At 32.5% G+C, this 12,054-nt stretch overlaps 1 protein-coding gene across 12 annotated transcripts in view; it reads right to left on the bottom strand.

Moving 5' to 3' along the window:
* The window catches only part of LOC139481930 (UDP-N-acetylhexosamine pyrophosphorylase-like), a 116,104-nt gene that overhangs the window by 97,746 nt on the left and 6,304 nt on the right, over positions 1-12,054 (bottom strand). For 4 of the 12 annotated variants that reach the window (XM_071265502.1, XM_071265508.1, XM_071265499.1 and 1 more), the window contains exons 3-6: positions 11,816-12,020; positions 10,772-10,947; positions 9,697-9,869; positions 9,124-9,317 (exon numbers count right to left, since the gene is read on the bottom strand). In XM_071265502.1, the coding sequence (XP_071121603.1) occupies positions 9,124-9,317; positions 9,697-9,869; positions 10,772-10,947; positions 11,816-12,020 (748 nt within the window). Of the gene's footprint in view, positions 1-608; positions 679-3,071; positions 3,102-5,717; positions 5,911-7,237; positions 7,382-9,123; positions 9,318-9,696; positions 9,870-10,771; positions 10,948-11,815; positions 12,021-12,054 lie in introns of all 12 variants that reach the window. The other 8 variants (XM_071265497.1, XM_071265496.1, XM_071265505.1 and 5 more) reach the window with 6 other exon arrangements.

The raw sequence follows: 12,054 nt of genomic DNA, 5'->3' as shown, positions 1-12,054 counted from the left end.
GTGTTCGGTAAACAGGAAGTTGTCGAGTGATGAATCTGAAAACACATCACACGGTATAGCTGACTTATATAAATCCTGAAACCAAATTTCAGAAATCCTTGTATTGTAGTTGCTGAGAAAAATGTGACGAAAATTTTCAACTTGGCTATCATGTGTAAAATCATACAAGTGTTCGGTAAACAGGAAGTTGTCAAGTGATGAATCTGAAAACGCATCACACGGTATGGCTAACATATATAAATGTTGATACCAAATTACAGAAAGGGTGGATGTGTAGTTCCTGAGAAAAATGTGACGAAAGTTTCATGGGACGGACTGACTGACGGACGGACGGACTGACGGACGGACTGACGGACAGACAGAGGTAAAACAGTATACCCCCCCTTTTTTAAAGCGGGGGTATAAAAATGTCATTAATACAAGGTATACGATGTAAATACTAAGTAAAATAACAAAATACTAAATGTGGAGAAAATTCAAAACAAAAAGTTCCTAATCAAATGGCAAAATCAAAAGATGAAAAACACATCACAAAAGTGTTTGTAATGCTATGTTCATATACCTTTAATAGTACAAAATCATTTTGACATGATTGTTATAGTACATACCTCACCAGCATAAGATACTAATGGAGATATTTCACAGACAATACCATTTTCATCATCAGCATCTTTTTGACTAAAAAAAAAACCAAAATAATTTTACACTTATCTATGCAGAAAAATTAGAGAGAGTGATTGAATTCTGTGTATGCATTTACTGGGATTGCGGAAACATATTATTATCATTAAATATTTGCTTTAAAGGTTTTGATAGCAGAAAAAGTTTCAGAAATTGTTTATTGAGTACTTAAGTTCATGAAGAAGGTGTTTTTTTAACAACCTCCACTACCCATGAGTGTCTTGCATGGTAAAGAAATCTTAAATTTTTAATTCATCTTTACCAATGAAATCTTCTTAAATTAGCTGTACAAATAAGAACAAATAAAAAAACCAATAATAAACCTTTATATTCCTATCAATCAAAATTGTTCTTTAAAATATTTCAAAAGCAGTTGAAGATAACTTTTTAAAAATATCAAGATCCAACAAAATATTACAAAATATCTCGTGCATTCATTAAATGGTAAAATTGTTTCATTTCAAGAATAACTGTGGCTAAAAAATCATTAGAAGCCACCTTCCCCACATGATACTAGCTCAAGGCCGTAGCTACCCTTGAGGCAAGTGAGGCAATTGCCTCACTAAAATTTCGACACTGATTATTTTTTTTATACATATATCATGTATATATATAAATATAATAGTCATTTGTTGTTCTGTCTCAACCTTAATTTTTCTATAACTTGTCATCATTCCTTTTAAACTATTTTTTCCTGGATATAACTCAGCATCTCAACGGGTGATGTTTCTCGATTACATTAACCTAGTAACGATAATCACCATGGATCTTTATAGTTAAAACAGGCTCTTGCAGAAAAAGGAAAAGCGACACTGAAGGTAAAGAAGGAATATCTCTAGTAAACTAGTTTTTTTGTGAACATAGTCTGAGTATTGCATATAACTTCATTAGAACAATCCAAAAACGATAAGTAGACTGACAAATCAAGTACTGGTCTTCGGAAGGGGACAGTCATGTCTGCGTATTCATTTCTCCGTTTCACCAACTTTTGACAAATCAAGTACTGGGCATCGCAAGGGGGAGTCCTGTCTATGTATTCATTTCACGAACTTTAATCTTTCTCTTTACAGATAAATAAAATATAAATAATATGAAACATGAATGCATGGATTAGTTTTTATCCATGTTTCTTAAACCTAAAAAATTGAAAGAATATCCCATATTCCAATTTGATATTATTGAGGAATGGTATCTATCTTTAACACAGGATTTTGTCTTTACTTATTCGGGACTACGGAATTTCGTTTCTTTATATTCGGGGTTTCGGAATCGGACACCCCAACCGCTAACCCCTAAATTTATAGATTCTGGGACTAAAATACCACCAACTATTTCCAGAAATAATTTGAAACTACATGTAAACGTCAAAAACTCCATTCCAATTCCCCTGTACCAATATTGTATATACTTACTCTATAGATAGAATCATATACATGTATCTTATCTCATTCTATCCTTAGTTTGTCTACTCTTTGTCAGCATAAAAGCGAGTTTAATATTTTGTAATTGCGACTGTATGATGGTGCTTACAGGAAAGCTTAATTCCCTTATTATTAGAAGAATTAGAAGAAGAAATTGATCATTGTGTTGATGATAATGTTCTACCTTTAGAAACATTGACTGCCCTGAAAGACCCCCTGAAACGACTGAAAACTTGGAAAAGAGCATGCATGAGTGGCGAAAGATTGCGCGGTCTTGCCATGCTCCATGTTCATCGCAATAAGAATATCAGCAGACCAAATTATGATTCTGAAACGATTTGACTGAACCGGCCATAGAAAAATGTGGCAAACTCTACTGAATCGATGTTTTTTCTATGTTCTGGCAGCAGACTCAAATCAGTGATATTTGGATGATTATCTTACATATAGATTTAAATAAAGTTTTTAAAAATTTGGTGTTAGTAAAAGTCTTAAAATATGAAAAATTTATATAAAAAGTGTCCAAATTCAAAACATTATCAAACACTCTAAAAATGCCTAGAATGCAGGATTTTGCCCCATTCATTTCATACCTCCCAAAAAAAATTTTCGCCTCGCTTCGCTCGGCTCAATTATTTTGCCTCACTAAAATAAGATGCCTAGCTACGGCCTTGCTAGCATAAAACTTAAAAGTCTTAAATAGAGTTATCCCTCCTTTGACACCAAGAAATAACTGTTAAGGCTACTTATGCTCAATATATGTAACACATAAACATACAGTAGCATATAACAATAATCAAACTTGCCATCAAAAATAGCAGAACAAAATATTTAAAAGAAACCTAATGTTTTCACAAAGATTTTTTTCATACAGTTGTACATGAAATTTGGAAGAAGATAAATTAAGTCATATTAAAAATCTATGTCCACGGTCATTGACCTTATAGACATTGACCTATATATACTTACTTGTCTCCACTGCCCTGTTCTTTTTGAGCGCTAAAGATAAAGTAGACAACATTGATGTGTTAGAACATGCAGATACAGATTATCATAAACAAAGGGTAGATAACTCATGCAAAACCAGGGAAATAACAGCATGCCATATAAAAGTAAACAACAAAATTAACATTGTCATATACAAGGAATATTTAAGCTTATACAATACAGTTGTACCTTTGTAGAGGCAGAAAATAATTAACTATTAACATTAAAAATGTGAAAGCTGACTGTGATTTGCAGAAAATAGATATCTGTTTGCATTTATAATTATACAAGCACTTAATGGGTGAAGTTCCACGTGCCCTGTTCAATTGCTGCCATCAATAAAAATCAATAAAAAAATCTTCATATATGTGACCAGACACGACATTTCCAGGCTTATGGAGGTAGAACGTCATTGTGAGAAACACACCGTTAACTATCATGTGACTAGCCACTTCCAGGCTTAGGAGGGTACATTGTCTAAAATTTGCTTTCTGGTATAGTTATCTAGAATATTCCGAAACAAACTCTCTCTCATGTTATTATGACATATTTGTTGTAATAGCAATGAAACGAGTCATTTCGAATACCGGTATGAAAATGAGACTGTTCTATGACGACTCTTATTTATTGAAGGCACTGTTGAAATGAAGTTAGTTTAAAATTTGTCAAAGTAAGCTTTAAGAATTCCTTTTTTAATTAAGATTTATTATGCATGTCTTTATACTTAGTATGCGACGCGTAACAGTTTATAAGTAGGTGTTCTCTTATATGCATTTTATAGGGTGCATTTGTTAGGGATATATTTCAGATTTCATTTATGAAAGAAAATCTACAGAGCAGAAATTTGATTTTTTTTGTATCAATTTAAAATGAAGATTCAAATATTTTTCACTTCAAACGATAAAATAAAACTTCTTCAAAACTTATATATGATGTATAGTTCGGCGTCTGCAAAAAAGAAGCAAAGGAAAGTGTTTATCTCGTCTTCACAAATACGTATTTCATTGAATCTCGATATTTATCATGTTTATAATTTTTCTAACAATGACGTTCTACCTCCATAAGCCTGCAAATGACATGGCGGGTCACATATTGTTCCTGGAAAAGCTGCTGTTCAAGTTTTATAAACTCCATGAAAGTAAAATTGAGTTAATTTATTGATTATTAAAAAATACTCAAAACCACAGACTGAACTTAGACAACATGTAGGAATGATATGTACGGCTTTCAGGACTATCATCCCAGGCTCAACAAAGAACAAAGCCATTATCATACAGTTACTTAAATTTAAATAAAATATACCAAATTCACACTAAAATATTTAAGAAAGAAAAAGCTTCATCTATAAGTTCCCCTTTATTTCTAAAGTTTGTTACAAATGAAAAAATCAATGTTGGATGTCACCTACTTTGTATCAGCTTAAGATAGGGACAAAGCAGCATAACATTTATCTTTCAGCATGGGTTAAAAATTAATATATGGCCTTGCGTTAATGTTAATAATTTTTTACGATACAGCGTAACCTGCCTAATCCAACACGTGAGTATTCCAACATCCTGCTTTAACTGATATATTATCTTTGTCCCATATTATGCCTATCCTTGCAGAAAAAACCCGAGTATTACGACATTTTTTTCTGCTCCCCCTGTGTGTCAAATAAGTCAAGTTACATTGTATAAATTAATCTCTATCTAAGTTAAATGGATTGAGGAAACAAGGCCAAAATAGCTTGCATGTATCTCATATGAATATCACACGAGAGGCCATCAAATTTAAAATAGCAAGCATGACCTGACTTAAATACCATAAACAGATGCACCACAAGTGATGCTAGATGCTAAGGCCTAAATTAATATTGTTTGTTTCCCAAATCCCAACCCTGCCAAACCAGGTGTGGGTAGCTATAGGTAGGTAGGGAAATAGTTTTATTTTTTCCAAAAAAGCTGGAACAATATCGGTCGTTCCAGCAAGCCTGAAAATTAGAAAAGAATAAAATAATACTTGGCTTAGTTTTGACAATAAAATTTTGTGAGTCAGACCATTTTTGCAGGGTCGTCAGGATTGTGGAAACAAACAATATTTTATTTTAAGCCTAACATTACAGTCAACAACATACAGTGCTAGGTTATAAGAAAGCAATGTTACATCATAGGAAAACACATGCAAGTTTAACATTGTTTTCAGTGTAAGATATATAATTAGGGTATTTGTGAATTTTTATTTGGGTATTCATGCTATATACTTCACAGATATAGAAATCTATAATGGGATAATTATATTCTTATTTGAACAAAACTGTCACCATGTTCACATGACTAAATACAGTCTGACATATATCAGACCTATTTCTAAGGTCACCACAGTTGTAAGGTACCTCACATCACTTTTAAAAGTTTATTTCCTAGTTACCTTTTACAGTAATTAAAAATATATTATCTCAATACCTATCTTTACAAGTTTTAGCACCACATTATTCTCTTTTCTTAATTTTTTTCTGCAGTATTGGACCATAAATCTTTATGCTTTCAAGCCTACTCCCTTTCAATAGTGACCAAAAAACATTTACACATCATATCTTTGGAACACTTGATTCAGTTACAAAATGTAAATCTAACATGTGATAGTTACCTCTGAATGTCTGGAATTTCTGATCCATCACTGTGAACAAACTTCCCTCCAGCTCCCAATACAAATCTTCTGTGCATGTCCAGTAGAGCATGACGAGCTGTAGTGGGCGTGTCTTTAGGTTCTGTGTTGGCATTCTTTAGGGGAGAGAACTCATCCTCTCTCAGAACTTCCCATACAGCAAAATTCCTGTCTCATTTACACAAAAAACCACAAACACAACCACATTCAGGATAAAAGGCATGCATATACACAATATTGACAAACAAATAAACATGTGCAAGGGTAAATTAGGTCATATAACCATAAAGATAAACAAATAAACATGCGCAAGGAAAAATTAGGTCATGACACCATAAGGATAAAAATATTCATTTGCAAGGAATAATTAGGTCATGACACAATTAGGAAAACAAACAAACATGCATCAAGAAAACAGGGGTCAAATAAACAATAAACAAACATCCAACAACCAACACAAGGGAAAATAACATTCAAATAGAATAAACATGCAGATGTTAAAAATTTGAAGAAATTTTGGGAACGGTAGAGGAATTCAGACGAAATGATGATAAAGGATAGAAAATATATGTTAATGATTCAGGTAAATATAGTCATGCATAAAACATCACATTCATACAAACACACACACACAAATTCACAAATGAAAAAGAGAAAGAAGAAATATATATGAATTAGTTTTGTATCATGGGAATAATTGAATCTTTTTTAACCATATAAGAGGAAAGCTAGAATGTGTTTCTTGAATTGTTTTAAAACCAGGGTCAATAATTTATATTTAAATTTGATTCCTATTAGACCAGAACCAAGTTTTTATTGGTGGAGAAAGCTGATGTACTTTGAGAGAACCAGTGACCTTCAATACAGGGTATATATTGATTGCTAGTACAAGCATTTATATTATATAAATGAAACCCAATTGAAATCAAAGATTTATCTATAGGCAGAACACTCTGTGAAATTTTTTTTTGGTCCAAAGACACAATTACCTTTATTAAGATCTACAGGTATAGGGTCCCCCCCCCCCTATTGTAGAAGGCAGTCAGTTTTCTACATAGCATATGAAGGTTATTTAGCAATTCTTGTATCATACACAATAAAACTGATATTAAAAATGTGTTTTTTGCTTGTGTTCGTTTATTCTTAACTGAATGGAGGTTCGTGTATGATGGGCGAAGTTGAGATCTTACAAAACATGATTAATCCTGCCCCATTTTTGGGCCGGTCCAAAGTCAGAAACTTCTTGTCTTTTTTGTCTTGTATGATTTTTTAGTTCATTTATATGTTTCGCAGTTTAGTGTGACATTCATTTTGTCTGAACTGATATACAATACGTTTAGGGGCCGCTAAAGCCAACCTCCAGTGCAAGATTTTATCACTGTTATACCCATTGATAGTCGTAAGCTGTGTCCTGCTCTCTGGTCCAGTTATTGCCTCTTTTACACATTCCCCTTTTTCATTCTCAATTCCATATCAATATCTTATTTATTTTTTATCTGTACCTGGCAAAGTGGAAAACATCAAACACAAATTTCTCCATTTTGATTCCATTGGGTGAAGATGGTTTGATTGTCTCCAGATTCTCTCCAACATATGGAATCTTCTTTTTAGCAACATGATGTGCTAGCTGTTCCTCTTGTGCTTGGCTGAAGAAATAAAAATATTGATCATATACTTAGCTTAATATGATAGCTTTTGCATATGTGTAATGAGCGGAAGTAAACAAGCCATAATTTACCATCTGATAACATATGTCAGAGGCTTCTCATGCAAAAAACCCATAACAGTGCCTCTCGTGCAAGTTACTTTTGGTATATCCGGTATCGTATGTTTACTTTTCCATTGTGGCGTCAGATCTTTTTTAAAATGACGTGAAAATTTTACAGGAACTTTTGTGATGTCCAGTAATATGGTAATGGCAGACAAATAGCGATAAGGTTTATCTGGTAAATCTGTTTGTACAGAACCAGCTGTTATTGAAAGACAGATGTTAACATGGCTAAATCCAATGACATAGATTTTCAAAATGATGCTAGTTTACAATTGATAGTACTTGATAACAAATGCCATTGACAATTATGAATGATCTCATATAGTACAACATGTAGTAATAATGATCTTAAACTGTTAGTCATTTCTTCATGCTTCCATGGCCAGCTTCCAAATTTTCAATGTTTCAAAATGCCTGGATAGGAAATGGAACCATAAATATATACACTATACTGTATAAACATTAATTTTCGTGGGGTTAAAATTTCGTGGTTTTGTATCCAAAAGTAAGTTTGTGGGGATTAATTTTCTTGGTTTTTAAGTTTAGAAAAAAATTATACAAATGTCACTTTATAATTGACAATACTCAATAAAACTGATGTGAACTTTTGCCGTTGCGAAAAATCAATAATTGCATTTCATAGTAACAGTGAGCACTAATCAAGTGTTGTAACCTGCACACGCTAATTGGCTGTTACACACCTTTGATGTTTTATCCAAGGACAATGATTGTGTAATAAATGTATTACAACTTGAGGGCATTACAGACCCATTAGACTGTTAAATGACATTGATTGACAGTTCTTGGTGATCATTAATTACTGTACAAACAAAGGATTAGGATTATCATCTGACTTAAAGAAAACCTTTGAATATCGATGTCTAATCAATTAACCTATTTATTTCATTGTCTGCATTTATGTTCATCAATTATATAATGTCAATAAGATTTAGTCAGATCATAAAATAATGTAAATCTACAGTTAAATTTTCGTTGTGGTTTTAATTTCGTGGATAATTCTTATCCACGAAATAAACGAAATTAAACCCCCCACGAAAATTTGTGCTTTTACAGTATATGGAGGTAGTGATGCTATTATAGAATATTTAAAGTGTATTTGTTGGATTCATGATTTAATTTCTTTAAAAAGTTTTTGACTGTTTTAGTTATTTCATTTGTTTATTTGCCTAACATAATAAAAAAATTGTCAGAAGTATATGATAAAGAGATTAATACATGGCCTTTTCCATATCAACCCGGGTATTATCCCTTGCCCGATATATATCAGCACCTCGACTACGTCACAGGCTAAGTTTTTATTGCAAGTATTGTGCAATGGAAAAAATGTGAGATAAATAGTGGCAGTTTCAGGAAATAGTGCATACAAAATATGCCGTAAAAAAAAAAAAAAAATGTGCTATCATTCTTGAATTGACATCACTTATATTTAGCAATATGTTAAAATTTAAAAATAAACTTGTAAGTACATGTATCATAACTTTAAATTTCCTGAATCATTTAAAAATTCTCATCTCATTCTATGACTAAGCATATAATTTACTAATCTTAATACTACTATTATTGAAATGGTACAACAAAACTCAAAATGAAACTCACGCTGACACATGTTTTAGAAAATCTAACTGGAAGTAATGATTGCATATATTTCCTGCATTGAAAGTGAGTCGGCCATCTTGGTTCCTCTTCTCTGCTGTTTTAAGTGTAATTTCACTATATTCTACCACCTGGTAATTTCCTTCTACTTTACACACCACTCCTACAGCTTCTGTAGGTACAGTCTTTTCTACAGCCTGAAAGATAAAAATTAACCTTAATTATAATAGAAATCTGTGATTAACCTCACAACACCTATAATTTAAAAAAAAAAAGTAACGTAGGAAAGTGAATAACATCAAAAGATCAAAATACCAAACTAGGGTCTGATGGAATGAAAATTATTTCTTCCCCCCCCCCTTTTTTAAGATTTATATTCCTCAATATTAAGTTCACTGTCTAGTGTGCTGTTGACTAATTTGTCTTTTTGTTTTTATGGTATTGCCTGTTTTTCTTTGACGCCTTTTGATAGCTCTATATGTAGCTTCTTCCCTTTTTAAAATTTCTAACTAAAAAATTGGATAAGAATTCACAGACTCTTGTTCAGAAGCTATATATCTAGTAGTTAGTGTGTACCTTAGCTCCACATCTAGCCCCTTTTGCCATACAGAATCCTATAAATACAGGATCAGCCATCTTGACAAGTATATTATCTACACAGTAGACGTGTATATGTTTGATCCCTCTGGATTCCATATTTTCCACAATGCCATGATGTACCAAGCCCTTGTACAAACCACCATTTCCATCTAGAATATCAACAATGACTATCAATGATGTCTTTACACTAAATCAATTTGATGTGTACTGATTGATACTTAAGTCTTAATAAATAAATGATTTTGTTTATTGTTTTTGTAATTGGGAGTACTCTCAGATCCATACTTAAAGAGTCTTTTTTGCTGTAAGGATGTATAAATACCCTGTCACGTTCAGTCTGTGTTTTTGCAACTTATTTTTCAGCTTTTATTCTGCAATCTGGTGCTTTACACTCTTAACTGATCATAAGGTTTGTTCTTGTGTTGTACTTTTACACCACTCTCACAGTGTTAGGGAAGAACCCACTACTGTTATACTTGTCTCATTGGCAAATATACAACATCTTCTTATTCTTATAAATCAATATTCAATTCAAAATATTTTATTGTTCAAATATCAAAAGTACATTTAAACAAAGGGATTGGACAAAAGGCAATTGCCTATACAAATCCTTTCCCATACAAGATGGATTGAATAACATGCATGATAGTATATAATTTTCTGATAAGTTAATAGATCATACGTTGTTGCAGTAAGACAGGGGAGGCAATTCCGTCACTTCATGAAGTATTTTATTGTGTATACATATATAAATAGCTATGTGAAGATATAAATCAATATGTGTTATGTGAAGTTTTTTGTGCTTCAGTCATATTTTATGCTATAATAAATATATAACTTTCTGTTTACCCTCTGTTTACCTTCTGTTTACCCTCTGTTTACCCTCTGTTTGCCCTCTGTTTGCCCTCTGTTTACCCTCTGTTTACCCTCTGTTTACCCTCTGTTTACCATCTGTTTACTTTCTGTTTACCCTCTGTTTACTTTCTGTTTACCCTCTGTTTACCCTCTGTTTACTTTCTGTTTACCCTATGTTTACCCTCTGTTTACTAACCTGGAGCTAGAGCCACTTTGTATGGTTTTTCCAAAATAATTTTTCCTTCAAAGTCCATACAGGGGAGACGACCCTGTTCAAACAAGATCACATTCTCTTTCTGTAGACCAAAATAATTATGCTTCTCGAAAAAATCTACTGTAGCCTGCTTTGTATGTTCACTTGTCATTATATACCTGAAATAAAGTTTATAGTTTACAACATGGGTCACACACTTAAAAATATTTTGGTTTGTCCAAACCCTTCCCAAATGTTGAAACAGTGGGTAGGTAGGAAGGCATTTTCTTTTCTTTTTTTTTTTCAACAAAGAGAAATTTAAGTGTCAAATGTTTTTTAGTCTTCATGCCTATCTGATTAAAAAAAAATCACATCAGGAAAATACAAGATTTTGAGTAGGCAGCTATTATTTCGGGTTAGGGCAAACAAACATAATCTATTTTATGGCCCTGGTTATAATGGATTTGGATATGGACTATCCCTTTAACTACATGTAGTTAAAATGGGATATTTAACAGTAAATACAGATTTTTTTTGGTTAATTGTGGACATTTTTTAGCTGACTATACTGTATTGGTTTTGTTAATAAATGTTGAAGCCATTGGGTGACTTATAGTTGCTTACATTGATCATGTGGATGTTTAGTAAAAGTGAAAGGCTTGTTTCAGTTGAGTTCTTGTTGCGTTGCTTTGTTCTATCTAATTGATTTTTAGACTAGTTTTGTGTTTACTTTGATATGTATGTTCTTTGTTTATTAATAGATTGTTGTCTCTAAATTATACAAGGTAGTGTCTTATTCATATGAAACTTCAGATAAGTAAAATTCGCAGGCACTTGACTCAAAAAATAATTTCCTATATACCATGTATACCTTAATATAATAAGGTATAGGAAATTTTTTTTTGAGACAAGTGCCTGTGTTATATTAAGGTATATAGGAAATTTTTTTTTGAGACAAGTGCCTGTGGTAAAATCTAATCTCTTCATTTTACTTTTTAGAATTCAGTATTTATTAGGAATGACCTAATGGTCCATATATCAACTTACCATGGCACAACACATGAGTTTCCTGTCTGTTTTTGAGCCATTCTCTGTAACTTTAGTATCCTCTCTGCCTGCAGATTATATAAGGTTTTTCCTGACGGCAAATCAACATTGTACATCCCTTTAGGGTAAGGTACCCCTAGCCTGGTCCCTTGTCCTCCTGCCAGCAGGAGCACAGCAACTCTATTATGTCCAACTTCTTCAAGTCCTAAAATGACACATTTGAGAATGTATTAGCATAA

The sequence above is a fragment of the Mytilus edulis genome, chromosome 7, assembly GCF_963676685.1.
Source record: "Mytilus edulis chromosome 7, xbMytEdul2.2, whole genome shotgun sequence".
Classification (NCBI taxonomy): domain Eukaryota; kingdom Metazoa; phylum Mollusca; class Bivalvia; order Mytilida; family Mytilidae; genus Mytilus; species Mytilus edulis.
This window is presented reverse-complemented; position numbering and strand designations above follow the sequence as displayed.